Raw genomic sequence first — 17,599 nt, forward strand, 5'->3', positions numbered from 1 at the left:
CGTCAACTTTTATTAAATTACCAAGATACTTAACTAAATAACGGGCATCATTTTGCTGATTGAAAACGAAAAACAAATTAACTATTTTCAATAAGGCCAGTTTATAGATTTCGAAATTATTGGAACGATTTTTTTTTTTTTTTTTGCAAAAAACGCAAAAAGGCGTTACATTAGACATTTTTATAGATTTTTCACAGATGTTCGTTGATGTTTCTAGAATATTCCTTTCGTCCCACTATGTTTGCTCTTCTATTCTAAACTTACATTAGTCCCCTTCTTTTCTACTTCTAAAAATAAATCCCAATACCCTCGACAAATGGGTCTTCGTACCCTGAGCATGCGTACAAGTAACCCCCGCCAAGCATACCTGAATACTGTCTATGCTATGCTAGCATGTGTTGTTTGAATCTTTAAAAATACCAAGAATAATTAGAGACGTTATTTCCTCCCACATGAAAATTTGTGAGCTGATTTTAAATATATTTCTGTGTTAAATAAAAAAAATCAGCTAGCAGTAAGTCGAGGGAAGACTAGTCAGCTGATGCCTTTAAATAGTCAGTAAATGCTTCTGGCTAACTTCTACGTAACGACCTTCAAAGTATCAGCTGATGGTTTTTCCATCGAGATACCAGCTGACGTTTATACTTATCAATAGTTATATATCAGCTATCATCAGTTAAATTTTTATTTGAGAGGATATCACTGAAAGTGAAGATTTTTTTCCATGATCGAGACATCAGCTGACGTACAATCCACTATGTTATAGCCAGCTGACTATTTTTTTTTTGTTGAGTTATTAGGTTAGCTATAATTTGATAAATTTTTAGCCGAGAGAAAATGAGTGAATGTATTTTTTTTTCTTCAAGCGTGGGAGGCTGCACACACTCATCCCCCAACCGAGCCTCAGCTGACGTTCACGAGGCTTTATGGTTCGATTTTCTGATGCGTATCACCAATTATCTCTCGAGAAGAAATAATTAACCAAATTTGCACCTGGCTCTCATACTATTAGGAAAGATATAATGATTTGTTGGACTAAGATCGATCTATATACTCTTGCCAACAAGTGCTATTTAGATATGTTTCTACCCAGTTTCAATAACTGAAGCAGAAACGTCGAAAAAGTATGTACATATTATATTAATAAGAAAGAGAAAGAGAGAGAGAGAGTAGAAGAGAGTTAAAAGAGTCAGTACTGAGAGTATTTGAAAAATATGAGCCCAGCGGCAACATATTTTCCGAATGACAGACGACACTGTAGGCATTCAAAGCGTTAAATGGATTACGGCTTGAAAGACCAACAAAGTCATTGGCAGCCATGAAGATGAGGAACTGGAGCATTACTAAATGAATATTGTTGCCAAACACAAGAAGTACTCGCAGAATCTTTAGGAATCACTCAAGCAGCCATTACAAAACATTTAAAAGCAGATGGATACATTCAAAAGCAAGATATTTGGTGTCATATCAAAAGACGTTGAAAGAAAAGTTTGCATGTCAGAAATGTTGCTTGAACGTTACAAAAAGAAGTCGTTTTTGCATTGAATTTTTACTCGTGATGAAAACTGGATGCATTACAACAACAAGCCTAAACGCAAAAAATCATATATGAAACCTGGCCAACCAGCCAAATCAACAGCAAAGCCGAATATCCATGACGCCAATGTAATGCTTTGTATTTGGTGGGATCAGAAGGACGTGCTGTATTATGAATCAGGTGGAAAAACTAATTGGGAAAGCTACCAACAACAATTAATCAAATTGAAGCTTGTAATTTCCGAAAAACGCCCAAAATTTACGACCAGACACTAGGCAATAATTTACAATCATGATAACGCTCGGTCTCATGTTGCAAGACAGGTTAAAAGTTATTTGGAAAGCGGCGGTTAGGAAGTTTTTCCTTACCCGGCTTATAGCCAGGCGATGCAGAGGGCCCGAACTGGAATACAGATCACATCAAAACAGGGTATTAAAATTGGATTGATTCATTCTTAGCCGCCAAGCCGGCAGTTCTTTTGGGAAGGAGTTCTTTTGGGAAGGAGTCCACAAATTGAGAAAATGTTAAAGCTTCAGATGAGCAATATATGAATTGCACAAATATAGTTATAGACCCAATATATAAAAGAAAAAAATACTATATATATATATACTAAAACTATATTTTTAACTTAACAAAATTAGTATATATTTTTAGAGAAGAGAACAAAACACAATCCGAAAATAATCAAAAATACTTTTACCAAAAAAATTAGTCATAATATCGGCGACTGAGTACACTGCGTTCACGGTCACGCTCACGTGTCTTTGACTTAGTTCGTCGAGAACGACCGCTAACATGACTGTGAGAACGAGAGTGTGAACGATCAAACGACCGTTTCGAAGAAGAATTCGATGAAATTGAGGACTTTGTACTCTCCGAAATAATCGCAGGTTTTTTTGTAATCCAAAACTTTAAAACAAAACAAAGTTCGGCCTTGAAAGCTTGCCATGGTGTAGTCTGGGAGAACAAATGTCATTAACTACAAATATCACAATAATTGTGTATGTCTATACTGCTACCTTTTCCTTCACGGCAACCGTTTGCACATTCCATAAAAACTCGCAGAATCCTATAATGAAAGAGGTCACCACACCGGCGCCGAGCACAAGAAATACACCGCTCAATTCGATAATAGAGAGCTCATCTCCATCGGCTGCATCCGCACTTGGACATTCAAGTTCAACAGTCGGTGTCCACCAGCGATGCTTCAAATTGTATAGTTCTCCCTTCTCACTGAGTTGCAACAATGAGACGCTCAAATTAGAACGATACTCAGCACCTGTTGGTATAAAGTTATTTAACTGTAAAACACAAAATAGAAAAAATTCGTTCGACTTAAATATTACCTAGTGGTACCGCTAAAGCGTAATGCTTCTCACTAAATTGACTACCAACTTGTTTTAGATTACAATCCCGTTCAATATTGTACGACATTGAAGTCGTTTCCATGAGAAAAGCATAACTGCCATTACCTTTACGTACACGGTCGACACCTTCTTTATTACTCGATGTGAAGGCTGATGGCTTAAAGGAGATCATTTGATTCCATGCTCTTTTATATTCTGTCTCATTCGATTCGGAAAAGAAAACCGATGTGCTGCCACCAGCTAAAGTGCCATACTTAACCTTATCCTGTTCGATAAGACTTTCAAGACTATCAAATTCGCTCGGTAACTTATTGTTGGTTAGCGACGCAGCCAAATTGGCGATATAAGCATTGACCATCATCAATGTGAAGAACCACCACATACTGCTGAGTATACGCATCGGTGGACCTCTGTAGAAAGCAATATAATTCTTGAATACCATCTTTTTTAGAATACGTGTGTAATGTGTTATACTTACTTCGGTAGTATATCGCAACCCTGTTGCATAATAGAACCAATCATCAACCAAAATGAGTTTGAATTATTCCATATATTTTCGAGTTCTTCGGGATCGGAATCAGCTGGATTAGGATTCGTCCACTCGTCATGTGAGAAACTATAAAATTACATATGCAAATGAAACTTCCATTCCAGAATTTAAAAACTCCAAAGTAATCTTCCTTAAGTTATAGGCTTTTAAATTCAAATTTACCGTTACATCCGCATACATATATAGTATTAATTGAGTAGCCGGTTTACATAAGTAATAAGGAGCCCTCCCTTATCTCCCCTTCCTTAGCCTTCAACCCCAAAATCTGCTCTAAGATTATTTTGAAAGTGCGTTGATAGATTTCGTGGATTATTCGGAGGCAGTTGTCGGTGACGAGTCGTCCAGCAACTTATAAAAATTTAATTAGTACATGTTTTATTCTGACTCGTAGTTGTCGTTTATTTTTGACTGCTATAGGAATCTTAATGGGTCATTTAAGCAACATATCGTATTTCGATGAAAGAAATGGGTATTAGACCATATGTTTTACGTAACTTTTGAAAGGGTTTGAAAGTAATCATTATGCGGAATTTTGTCGGAGTTAAGACCCAATAAATCAGCGTCTAACTTATGGCTATAATGATATATGTTTTATATGTATTACGGTGTAGAGTCAAAGTGTTTTTTTAAGACTTTCTCTATTCTCGAAACGTTTGCAAATTTATATTGATTCCATAAATATGAAGGATTTTTTGAAAAAATTATGCATAGATTTCGATGCTCAGCTTTTTTTTGCCTCTAAAGAAACACTCAAGTTTCATTTGAGTACTCACTCAACTCACTTAACTCACCGCGCTAATATTACAAACAGCAACGTCATAATCAACTGTGTCAACATCAAATAGTACCACACCTCTTCCGCAAAGGGTTCCAAAAATGCAAATTCATTCTTGGCTGCCGGTGGTCTTTTATAATACAGTATACTAATACCCAGTTGCATGAAAGGCACCGTAAAATCAACTACCTGACGTCGAGCCTGAGTAATTGTTATATCAGAGATGGCGATTTGTGCTTGCTAAAAATTGAAAAAGAAAAATTTATTTGTTGCATCGAATAATTAAAAAACAAAAGCCTTGATTACATGATCAATTAAGCGCCGTATCATGCCATCCCACTCGCCTGTTTCGGGATTCAGCTTTCCTGTACGACCTTCAATTAAGAATTCATACTCGAAACCCATTATATCTGAGAGCTTTTGTATCAAATCCACTGCATAGCCTTCGTACCTTTCCATACCACGCAGATTTTCATAATCTTCTCTAAAAAGCAATTTGAAAACAAAAATTTTTTTTTTTTTTGGTATAAAAATGTTATTGATTGGACAAAACTCACTTCAACATGAAATAGGGCGCCTCGAAACGTGTTGTCACTATAAACTTTTTACGCTCTAAAGAGAAATCGGGCGTCGATGAAGAACTACCGGTTCCAAATTGAATCGAAGTTGGCGGTGAGATTGTGCCATCAGACTTCCAAACAGCTAAAATTTCATTGGTGGTGGGTTTGTAGATTTCCAAATTGAATTGTGTGCGTTGACCATTTTCGTCGATTTTAAGATTTTCCGTTTTAAACGGTGGTTCAACTTCGTCTTCGGAGATCTGTTAATGAACGAGATATATAGATATGAATAAATCAATTATCGTTAACCTCAACTTACGGCCTTCATTTCGCGCACAATTTGGCGACCAATATACCAGGGTCGACCGGGCTCGAATTCGCAACGCCTTTGTGGTGCCGCATACGTTCTTACTTTGGTAATTACATTTCTAGCGGCATTCGCAAACAAAACGACAGCGTCATACATTAATACCGGTAATAAGATTTGATTTTGAAAGATTTCCTGTAAATGTTTTGAAAAAATTTTAAGAGCTATTTATTCTTAAAAGTATTCTTAAATATTTTGTATTGAATAAATCTGTCTACATCTACATCTAAGTACATACTTGTATATTATAATTACTTAAGACATTTAGTCATGCTTACATCGATTGGGCGTAAGCGCGTCTTCTTTCGCCGAAAGGGATTCTCGTCGACTAATTTTAATCTCACAGAGGTTATATTTGCCCTGTAGTCGGCATCATACATACTTTGCAATGGTGAATTATGCGTATTTAAATGGGACAGAAACAAGTACTAAATAAATAAAAAATATTAATGAGATCTAAGGTTGAGTTGTGAGCTATAATTTCTAAAAATATATACATATACCTATATTTAACTATACCTTAAATGAACCCAACATCTTGAACTCCTTTGCAGTCAATATCAAGCTTTGCAACGAATCCGCATCGCAATCGAGTATGACTCTATTTTCATGAAAGGTTTCACTAATCTCTTTCCAAAGTACACGCAAATCACTTTTATAATCCTCAATATAACGGATCTTTATTTGTTCACTATCCAACGGTTTGATATTCATGAGATCTTGTAAACGAGCGAGTCCTAGAAAAGAGGGGGAAGGTAAGCTTTGGTAATATAATTATTATTTGAACAAAATAAACTTAATTAAATACATTGGGTTAGATTAGACGGATGATCCCTCGGCATGGCGGGGAATCACACTCAGCCTGTTATGTACAGTGCTTTGTGAAGCCAGACGAAAAACTCCTATAGTTAGATATCAGCTATCGACAAAATATCCTGAACCTATCACAAATCTGCTTAGGGTTTCATTTCCATTTCCACTATTTCGCCTAGATGTCTAAAATTTTAACATCCGAGCTGTTTTTTCCTTAATCTGGCAAAATCGGGACATTCGAGAAGGTGCTAAGATGATTCTATCTTATCTTCTTCCAAACAGCTGATACAACTGACATCCATATGAATGTCGATGAGAAAGTTAGAACATTTATTATTGAAAAGTGGACTGTGCCGAGAGGGAAGAACTCACTAGAACTCTTACAATTTATCCTGGGCCAGAAGGACCTTACGACAGCACAGCTGCTGCTTGACCAACGCTTGTTGAGCTGGTCTAAGACCCAACAGTCCAGTAGTGAACGTCAAAAAACCAACAGAGCTTCTACCCGATCCCATTTCGCTGTTATTAAGACTGAAGTACCTGTCCTAGCAAGCTCACCAGGCTTTCAATTTCCTGTAATACCGCTGTGGCCAAGCAATTAAACCGGTCTAATCATAAAACAACTCGATGCTGGAGATAAGGATTCTATATATCCCGTCACTAATCTGGAGCGCACAATCAGCGAATTCAAGGCGAATATCCTACTATCGAAATAGATAGTAACTATTCTACAAGGAGGCTGCGCTCTGGAACAGTAGATCTGCTGCTACCTTTATGGCAACTACTTTCGCTTTAAAGACGCTGCAGTGGTCAGGAAACTTAAAACTGGAGCTGATGGAAAGTGCCCGACAGGCTACCCATCCACCAACCCTTCCCGCAAGCTTTGATCTATCCGTAAAATAGCTCATCGTCATTCTCCTCTTGGAATCACACCAGAGTGTGTGAGGATTCCAGAGCGCCCAGGCTCGCAGTCATCTAAGTACCCAGATTCTCTGCGTCTGAGGACAGCTTTCGTAACCTTACACCTAGCGGCTACGTCCACCCGTGCTAGATGCAGCAAGGCATTGAGCGCCAATGTTAGTGTGGATTAAATTAAACGAATTCAATTTGGATAGAATGAAATTGTAATTGAATGAAATTATGCAGAATTGAAAAAAAATATATATACAAACTCTAAATAAATTAAATTGTATACTCATATGTTTATATTATAAAATAAAATCCAATTAACAGGAGCTTCAAACAGCCCATTTTGTAATCAATTAAGAGATTTTATTTAAATTGAAGTCAATTAGGGAAAATTCTAAATTTACTCAATTAGCTAACTTTTAGTTGAAATGAGATACTAATGAAAAACCAATCAACTATCTATATATATTTTAACTATAATTCATATATATTATCTAAATTCAAATCGCATAACCACAAATGCAGCTGATATAGATTAATTCAAAATTTGGCTTGATCAATTATTATGGAACGTCAACTAGTTATTTGAAGTTTTTAAAAGCCTGTTAGATGGCGCTTAGTTTAGTCAATTAGTAAGTTTCCATATGTAAATTGGTGGTTTAAATTACATAGATAAGTTAGAACTCTTTAATTGAGCCAGTTAACGATATTTTCACATAAAACATTGGTGGGACACTTAATTTAGTCAATTAGTAATGTTTCCATATTTATAAATATATTTTTAGAATTAAAAATTTTCGATTAAAAGTATACTAAATTAATTGCCTAATGAACGCCAATAAAATATGAATTTTGTTATTAAAATTCACTCACCAGCCTCTGTTTCATAGACAAGCGTAAATTGGTTCCATTCATAATTGGATTTTATTATGCTGAAATAAGCCTTTGAGATCATCGAAACTGACGGTGCCACATTGATGGTCATTCTATTATTAAGACGATCTTGAGTTGGAGACTCAATTCTCCAGTCGAATTCCATGTGCGGTATACCGGTGGCGTTGGCTATCACGGCAACAATGTCTAGGAGATTGACGAAAATTTTATAATTAATCAATTAAATGCATTTGCAATTTACTTCATTTCATTTAGCTTCTTATTATTGTGTACAAACAATTTAATTAGCTTTCCAAAATGCATTTCAACAAATTACAAGTTTTTTTATTGCTCATAATACAAAACATTGCATTGTGTATATGTATGTATGTATTTATGAATTCACCATATTTTTCGTCGCATTTTACAACACTCACCAGTAGACGTCTTTGAACTTGGTCCAAAAATAGCAACAACGCCATCTGAAATCAATTCACATGCTGAAATATTTGGAAAAGACACACATGTCAGTGATTTTAATTTAATATGAAAGTTAAAAAAACAACGGAATTTTGTTGAAATTCTCTTTCACATTCAACAACATTTCAACTAAAATCTTTAGGCCTAATAGTGAAACATTTTTGGGTTATTTAAAATATTTGCTCTAGATAAAAAATCTTTTTGTCAAACTTTACAAAATTTTTGAAAAATATCTACACTCTTTCCTTTTACAAGAAAAATCGGTATACCTAGGTTGTTGAAATATTCGATATAAAATAGAAAAGTTTTGAAAAAAAAAAAAACAAGGGAGAGACCGCTTATAAAGAGTTAAACATCTTTGAGGTTGTAGACAGCTATTTTAAGCATTCTGGAAATATTTTTTGGAACTGCTGCTGATAAAAGAAACCTCGAAACAAGAAATACATGTAAATAGGCTCAAAATTACTAGCAAATAACTGAAAATACTACAATAAATATGTTTAAAACTAAATATTTCCACTATCTATGCAGGTATTTTTCTGAAACTACAAGGTAGTAAGACAACATTTTTCCAAAGGTAAAAGGTACCAAAATTATAACCATAAGTGTTATTTTTTTAAACGTGATTTTTTCATTAAGGCAATATTTTTTTCAGAGATGGTCTTTTTGACAACTGTCGTGCTGCAAATCCTGAAAATTTATTACCAAAATAATGGTTCGGTTCTAGTTAGAGTATTTTGTTAGTACATTTTTGGTTAAAAAAAGGAAGGAATCATTGGTTCATATTTCTTAAAAAAAATAAAGCCGACTATAATGCTATAGCCAATGTGGAACGCTATTGAGGCATAATTAATGACTTCTTCGCGACCGTTTATATTAATAAATGCGTAATCAAGTTACAGGCGGACTAAGCTGTTTTTCATAGCTAATTATCTAGTTTTTTAGTTAATTCTACTATTTTATTGTTACCTAGTTATTAGTTTATTATTATACTTACTTAACTGCTGTAATATGAAACTATCATCGTTGGGTACAAAACGTTTTATCAGTTGAAAACTTAAGCCAAACAATTTGTTATTATTTATCTCATGGAATGCCTCGTCAAAACTCAATTCAATATCGTATTCATCGCGAAAGAAGAGAACACCTGAAACATGTAGAATCTGACGTGAGTAAGGTAAAATCGAGGTTTCTGCTTTCAGCAACATTAAAATAAATAGACATCCGGATAATAACAGATTCGTTATTGTAAAATCTAATAGAATAGTTCTTTATTATTATTTATTTAATACCGAGGTGAGTCAGTAAACTTGCAGTCTGTGAGGTAAAATTTACTAAAACGAGAATTGATCTATTGTTAGCTCGTCATGTTAAAAACTTCCTGGCAAACTTAATTTAAAATGTTCAATCTAACGGACCTTAACTATGTTTCATATATGAACGTGGAAAAAAATATTAGCGCCGGTCCAAAATTTCGCAGAACCAGACCGACCTCATATAAGCCGTAATATTATCGTTTAATAATTCAACCCAAAATCTTAACTCGTCAGTAAAAATTATGACTCCTTATTTTAGAAGATTATATCATATGTGATCTGTTCTGTAGTTAACATACGAACTCTTAGTTCCTATTTAAATTAGTTCTTGTCTTGATATATAATTAAATCTTCATTCTTAAAACAACAAAATTTACGCGCACCCATATAAATCGGCCACTGACTATATATCACCCTATCTCTTATTTAGAACATTATCTAGATTTAATCTATCGTGAGAGACGAGTCAGTCATGGAATTTGATAAGATAACGTCAAACCGTAAAGTGTTTTTAAAAATCCTAAACAAAGTAGAAGTCGATACACCAATTATAACTCAAGCACGCCGGCACCGTTGGTGATGATCTCTGAGTTGTTAAATTTTTCTCCACTCCGATTAATAGAAATAATATTAAAATATCGAAACATTTTACAAATACCAATAATATTGTAGTTAAACCTTAATGTTTCAATTATCCCTTCATTAAGCGAGGTACAAAAATCGCCGGACCAGCTGGTGTCTCTTACATAAAAATTACACAAAACTATAACAAGCTGTTCGAAGAAAACTTAAAAAATTACTTAACACTCCTCAATTATAAGATAAAGCTTGGCCATTTGTCTTGCAGAGCAGGAAGCACCGATCTCCTATTAAGGTCTAGTAAAAATAAATCCAGTTTTTTTTCCTTTTTTCCAATAGTTAGATTTAGTAAACTGTATCTCGCTTTGTATAATCGCCATAAGCGATCGAGTTACGCTATATGGCGTTCGAAATATAAGATTTCATACTAAAAAAACCCTTCAAAGATGAACAACAACAAAGAGAAAATCCGCCATATATTCATTAAAGTAAAATGCAAACCAGCGGGCTGAATATGTAAATAGTTTTTAAAGCCCGATAACACGCAATTTTGGTTTCATCGAGTTCGTTCCAGTAATTTCTATGTCAAAGATGCACCACGCTCTGGAAACACAATTGTCGATAATATAGATAAAAAAAAAACATAAATTGTCTATTTTGATTATCAAGTAAGTATTGCTTCGATGGCCCAAAAACTAAATATTGCAAGAAAAAATCATTTGGAACCATTTAAATAAGACTCGATACAAAAAGAAGATCGATGTATGGGTAAAAGTAAACGCAAAAAAACTTCATGGATCGAACTTTTATGTGCGAATCGCTTCTGGTTCACAGCAAAATCGATTAATTTCTGAAGCGGATTGTTGCTGATGAAAAGTCGGTCACATACGACAACGTCAAGCTAAAACGGTCATGGTCGAATCGCGGTGAGCGCAAACGGTGGCCAAACCGGGATTGACGTTCAGGAAGGTTTTGCTATGTTTTTGGTGGAACTAACTGGAAATCATATACTGTGAGCTGCTGCCTTACTGTCAAACTCTTACTTCAAACCTGTACTGTCAACAATTGGATTGTCTAAAGAAAGCAATTACCCAAAAGCAGCAGTTTCGGCATGCCAGAAGCTCTGTAAGCTTGATTGGGAGATTCTTATATAGTCCGGACCTGGCACCAACTGATTATACTACCTGCAACTGTCCATGGCGAATGATTTTGCTGGTGAAAATTTCGCCACAATAGAAGCTTGTGAAAGTCGACAGTCCCAGTGTTTTGCAAATAGGGACGTGAGTTGTCGAACAAAACTGTATACGTTTGACCCAAATCGGATCAGTCTACATATGTATCCTAAATAAAGCCTTAAATTTAATGCAAAAACAAGAAAAAACGTTAACTTCGGTTGCACCGTAACTATAATACCTTTCAAAAATAAACAAGTTTCCATACAGGAACTTAATTTTGATTGTTCAGTTTGTATGGCGGTTAAGACAAATAACTAAGAAAAGAACGTGGGCACAATTTCAAATAGATATCTCAAAAACTAAGACACTAGTTTACGATGAATAGACGAACAGACAGACGAAGACGGCTCAATCGGCTCATCTCGTCACGCTGATCATTCAGATATTTTTTAAAGGATCTCCGACGTTTCCTTCTGGTTGTTACAAACTACGTTGCAAACTTAATATGGCGTGTTCAGGGTAAAAATAATAGGCTTTTTTTGCTGGACCTTATATATATGAGAGTGCCTTATATATAAGAGATTGACGTTGAAAAGCACGACACCACAAAGGAAAAAATCGTTTATTTCAAAAAACTTGAGAAAAATTTTTTTTAAGAACTCAAAAAATTCGAAGTCGAAAATAAAATGACGTTTTTCTTTTAATAATATATTTTATTTAAAAACTTTGGTTGAGAGGTGTTTTTCAAGATTTTTTTTATTTCTTCAAACTTTCGGGTAAACCTGAACTGATTTGTAAAAGAAATTTTCAATTTCTTTCATTTTCTATTAAATTTGAACTAATTCGTAGCTACTTGGTATCTGTTCATTGGGTTAGAATTATGTTTAAATTGAATTAATTTGAGAATTTCGGCCCGTATACATAATTTTACATTCCACGCGAAATATTAAAAAAATTTTTTAAAAGCTTTTCATTGTAAATTTATTATTGTTCCACTTCATTACCAACTTTCACTTCAATATCGCCACTATTGGTGTATTCATGCGTTAGCTTAACCGCGCTCATCAACAATAATGGACCGAAAATGTTGCGAAAACGCATTTTTTTTTACCGTGTAACCACGTTTTACCGTTAACCGATATTTAGTTAAACATTAAAGAAATATGCAAACAATTTACATAAGCACTTTTAATATAATTTTGTACTTATTTTGTACACATGTTCTTTTTTTCTTCAATTTCAACAATTTTTTTCACACAAATATTACGTAAAAATAAATTAATTGCACGCCATTTTATAAAATATTTATTTATTTATTTTTCGTATTCCATTTATTTTGTGCGACTTTTTCACTTCACTTCACATTACTTATTGCCAACGCGGTCGCGACCGTCACCGCCTCCATTCGAAAACACACTCGAAATATTTTTGAATTTGTACCAGCAAGCATCCAGTCGTGGAAGAAATTTAGCGCACACTGAGCATGGCGACGACAAGGAAATATGCACATACACACATACACATACATACCGACACCGACAGTAAGTATTTCATAACTTCAGATCTCCCACTTTGCGGCCAATGCCGCCGCGGCGACTGCTACGCTGTCTCTTCGAAATTTCAGGCTGAGCGCACAGCAAGAAAATAGTAATTATTAAAAATAAGCATTTTTTTATAAAAAAAAAAGTATATGCTATTCATTAAAAAATGTGTGCTTCCTGCCATTTGCGCTCCCCGCTTTCACAATGGCTTTTCTGTTTGCCATTTTGCTGTTGTTGTCGCAAAGCGTGTTCTTGCATTGACTGTCTATTGTTTGTGTCTTTTTTTTTCACGCGCTGTCGCTTTGATTCTTAGCAATAAATATTTGTTTATATACAAGTATGCTATGTTTGTGTATGTGTAGAAACACAAAAATACAAACAATAACAATAACTAAATATGCATACACTTAAATTCATACCGGACAATGTTGATATTTTGGAAATGGCACAACGCGCACCTCCACCGATCCGCACACGTTTTTGGCCTCCAAACACATACACATACTCTCCGTTACAGAGTGTGTCGCATATACGGCGCCAAGGAAGCGCGATCTTCAGCATTCGTTTCTACATAGTAGTTGTGTTGTTGTGACTGTCGTTTATTGTCGTTATGATGCCTTTTCGGCTAATACAAAATACTAACAATAACCAAGGCGAAATTCCACTTTGATGTCGTGGCAAGGGGAATAAACACATCCAGCGCTGCTTTTGCTATTGCTTGCTTTTTTACTTCCGGACAGCAATTGGTGATCGTACCACTCAAAACTTTTATGTCACCTTTCTAATTCAAGTTCGTGACGTGTGACCGTGCGCTGAACTTGTGCTCACTCATTAGGGCGCACACCGAGTGTGAAATTTAAAAAAAAATCGACTTTTTTCATAATATTCCTGTGATTAAACATCGAAATAAAACGCATATTATATAATATAATGTTATAGCCAACAATTTATTTTTATTATTAAGATAAGGGTTTGCCACCATGTTTTAAAAATGATTTCGAGCAAGCGACCGCCGAATAAATTCCAGTCAAGAGGCCCCATTTTCGACCACTTTTTGCAACAATTGAGCCATATGTCAACAATAACGCACTGAATACCCTCTTCCAAGGCGTCAATCGTCGTAGACAAGCTACTTCACGTAACCCTACAAAAAATCGCACGATCTTGAAGGCCACTACGCAAGATAATGCGCTCATCAAAAGTTTCCTTCAATAATTGGTTGTTTTGTTGGCCGAACGTGGACGTAGACATCCACATCTACATCCTAGAAAATGTAACATTTTGGCCAGCTTCAATTTTGAAGAAATATGCACCAATAAATCCTTCTGCTTATAGAGCACACTAAACAGTGACTTTTTGACGATGTAATGGCATCTCAACAATGGCTTGTGGATTATCATCACTCCAAAAGCGACGATTTTGTTCATTAACGTACCACTTGAACCAAAAGTAAGTTTCATCGCGGAGCAAAGTTTTCTTGTAAACCTCGGTATCGTTGACCATCTCTCTTTGGGCCCTTTATGTATGAACTGGCAAAATATAAATCAAGACAACCCAAGTTGTACAGCTGTCCAACTCCGAAACTATCTCAATAAAACCCGTCTAAAAAAAACAACCGATTATTATCAAGAAAAAACACCCTTCACAGAAACATTTCTTATACCATATACATCTAATGTAACCGGCCAAGGATTTGCATCCAATGGAAAACTGTTTACTAATTCTTTCTCTTCAAAAGGAAAAACGAGATTGGTTGAAGATATTTAACTTGAGTTTAATCGGTCAGTTTGAATATCAGCTATATGCTATAGTGGTCCAAAGTAAACAATTTGTTCGGCCATTGTGTCATATTATCACGGACAATAATTCATGCTAAATTTCACGAATGAAAAACTTTCCATACAAGAACTTGAATTTGATCGATCAGTTTGTTTGGCAGCTATGTATATCCAATAGTGATCCGACATCGGCGATTTCAACAAATGTGAAATTTTAAATCGATATCTCAAAAACAGACGGACCGACAGAAAGACATGGGCAAATCAACTCAGCTCGTCATGCTGATTTAAGTGAATATTTATATACAATATTTTACGTGTATCCGACGCTGCCTTCTGGGTGTTACAAACTTCATGGAAAAATTAATATACCCTGTTCACGGTATAAAAATATTATCAGCATAAGTAAGGCATTTATAGATACAAATATAAACAAGTTAACGTTGACGTTGTTATTTAACTATCAAAATTTGTTCTTAATCTAATACAACGTCTATTTTCTTCAAGAATTCCCAAAAATTTTTTTAACTCTCGTATTGTATATGTAAAGTGTTTGATTTCGAAATTACATCAGCAAATAGTGGAGAAAATCCATTAAACAAAATATTCGCATTTCTACACTCAATCAAGCCTTTATATCTATAAATCAGTTATTGATACTTTACGTCGGCTTGTATTCAATCACTTGACTTAAACAAAACGCACTACACTTGTACCTAATTTACCCACAACAGGTAATATACTTTTTCATAAAATGTCAGCAGTACAATAGACACCGATTTTTGGTGCAAATAAAAAATTAAAAAATTTCTAAAATATAAAAAAATTTAAATATTTTCATAAAAAAATACTTCAAAACAAAAAGTAACATCCGAAAGTTCTACAAATAAACAAATATATTTATTAATTTTATATAACTCAATAATTTAATAAAAAAATATGAGTCAATCAAGATAAGCCAACAAAAATTAAGTAATACCCAATTAAAAAATATTCGCAAAATAAAGAAAACCAGAGAAAAATTTGTAGCAACCTACACACCAGAGTCACTACCAAAACACCAACGTCAAAATGAGTTCCGTACAACAGGATATGTTTCTACTGGACTGTCCCACCTATGAGGACTATTTAGATACATTCATCACTCGCCATGATATACATTTTCTACGCAACATACGCTTTTGTCGTATGCTTGTCGAGCTTGGCTATCGTTCAGCTTCCGAAATATACACACCCGAACAGTATGAGAAACGAAAGGCTGCGGTACAAGAATCATTATGGCCGACTAAAAAATCGGCAATGTTATTCAGTGAGAATATGAATTCCACAGATCCGGTGCTGCTCGAGTTGGCGCGACGTGAAGAGCCGAATACGCAGAAAATCATATCGGTAACAATGGCTAGTAATGATTAAATTTTAATTTGTACTTAAAGAATATTATTTTACTTCTTTCAGACCATTATATTTGTTAAACATCGCCTAAAGTCCGGCTTCGAGATTTCCGGCTATATTGATTTCGAACACAGTCTCAAGCAGGCAAATTTGATGGTCGAAGGTTGCACGGATTGGTTGGGCGTATTTCAGGAGCGTGTTCTATTGCGTCCGAAACCGACGGATCTCAGTTTTTACGATTGGCATAAGGGTACAGTGCATTACAATCATTCCGAAAACTATGTGGTTCTGCACGATGTCGAGAATGGTCTAATATTTATGCATCGCGGTGATCACAAGAAGATCTGTGTCGATATTTTACGCGAAATGTATACAAATAATTGCACACGCGAAATGCATTTCTCGGAAAAATATGGACATGTCATATTTTACGATCACATAATTCGAAAGAAGATATAGTTTTATAGCATATACTTGTATTTCTAACGGTGTGTATTTTTTGGATGTTATTGTATAATATAATTGCTATTGGCGCGCGTTTACAATTTTTTGCCATTGTAAAAATATTGTGACTTTGATTTTTTTGGGTGTTTCTCATTGCATTGACTCGATCGGTAGGAAGCTTCATGAAAAGTCTATAACAGAAAATTGAAAAAACTATAATCAAATGAGCAAACATGGTGTCTACATTTTATTCGAAGTAAGTAGTCCTCCTGAGGGTTACTATTGGATAGCTGGGCCTAGCAGGAGCAGCTGATGAGTGATGGGCAACTATCAGTACCTGTCCGATCGCAAGATCTTTCGGACCTGATGTAAACACAAACGAAAGGCAACGAGCTTTTCGTCTTCAACAAGGTTAAACTTTCTCAGTAGCTGCTTGAAAGAAGACGAGGTAGAAACATCTCAACACTTTCTTTTAAAACACAACGTACATTACATCTTTAGACATCAAACTGTGTTGGCCTTAATATTCCAAGCACGAACCTATCAGGATCAGCTATATAACTAACATAACAATTTTTTTCGCAAGAATAGCCTCAACCGAAAAAGAAACATCGATTTAAAAAATATTTAATTCAATAAGCAAGAAATAAAATATGTAATATGGGAATCTCAAATTCCATGATATATTGATGTAAAATATTATAGGTAATAATGAATTATTTACTCCATTATCATCCCATCAGTGGGCAAAGAATATGATGCAGAGCCTTTTTTAATTATTTCCAAAAATACACAATGCTGTACTCGATCCCTATTATTTTGGGAGCCTTAGCGAAGCTACAGACATTGGGATTAAGAGGTGCAGCTTCCAGCTCCAAACAATGGGACTCAATAAATAAATGTCGACGATATATCACTAAATCTTTGCGTTCCAGAATTATGAGAATTGTTTTACTCACTTTATAATATGGCTGAATGAGTCTAAAATGTACTTTGATTGTTCCTTAATATACAGGCTATCTCTGCTGGACTGGGAGATGCTATCGTAAAAACAACAACGAAGAGAAAAACTCTTAGCAATCTCTTCCCATTACCCTTAACGAAAGTTATGTTTTAATCGCTTAAATTTTTCGAAATTTC

General features: G+C 34.9%; 2 protein-coding genes across 3 annotated transcripts; one reads left to right on the forward strand and one right to left on the reverse strand.

Annotated features, from left to right (window-relative positions):
• Positions 1 to 2,160: 2,160 nt before the first annotated feature.
• Positions 2,161 to 12,785, reverse strand: GluRIIA (Glutamate receptor IIA). 2 transcript variants are annotated; one of them, XM_036376385.2, is made up of 14 exons: positions 12,309 to 12,785; positions 9,232 to 9,381; positions 8,192 to 8,254; positions 7,755 to 7,961; positions 5,679 to 5,896; positions 5,438 to 5,587; positions 5,112 to 5,294; positions 4,790 to 5,052; positions 4,539 to 4,716; positions 4,249 to 4,472; positions 3,386 to 3,523; positions 2,887 to 3,317; positions 2,560 to 2,819; positions 2,161 to 2,497 (listed from the first exon to the last, which is right to left on the reverse strand). In XM_036376385.2, exons 1-14 carry the CDS (start codon positions 12,403 to 12,405, stop codon positions 2,249 to 2,251), a joined length of 2,811 nt encoding a protein of 936 aa, XP_036232278.2. In that variant the 5' UTR covers positions 12,406 to 12,785; the 3' UTR covers positions 2,161 to 2,248. The 2 variants fall into 2 exon arrangements, with proteins under 2 accessions (XP_036232278.2, XP_069963073.1); XM_070106972.1 differs by having other exon boundaries at positions 12,313 to 12,782.
• Positions 12,786 to 15,398: 2,613 nt separating this feature from the next.
• On the forward strand, positions 15,399 to 16,579 carry LOC106624681 (cilia- and flagella-associated protein 299). The gene is made up of 2 exons (XM_014244446.3): positions 15,399 to 16,012; positions 16,079 to 16,579. The coding sequence occupies exons 1-2, from the start codon at positions 15,695 to 15,697 to the stop codon at positions 16,472 to 16,474; spliced, it is 714 nt and encodes a 237-aa protein (XP_014099921.2). The 5' UTR covers positions 15,399 to 15,694; the 3' UTR covers positions 16,475 to 16,579.
• The last annotated feature ends 1,020 nt before the right edge of the window (positions 16,580 to 17,599 follow it).

This window comes from Bactrocera oleae, chromosome 3 (assembly GCF_042242935.1).
Source record: "Bactrocera oleae isolate idBacOlea1 chromosome 3, idBacOlea1, whole genome shotgun sequence".
Taxonomy (NCBI): domain Eukaryota; kingdom Metazoa; phylum Arthropoda; class Insecta; order Diptera; family Tephritidae; genus Bactrocera; species Bactrocera oleae.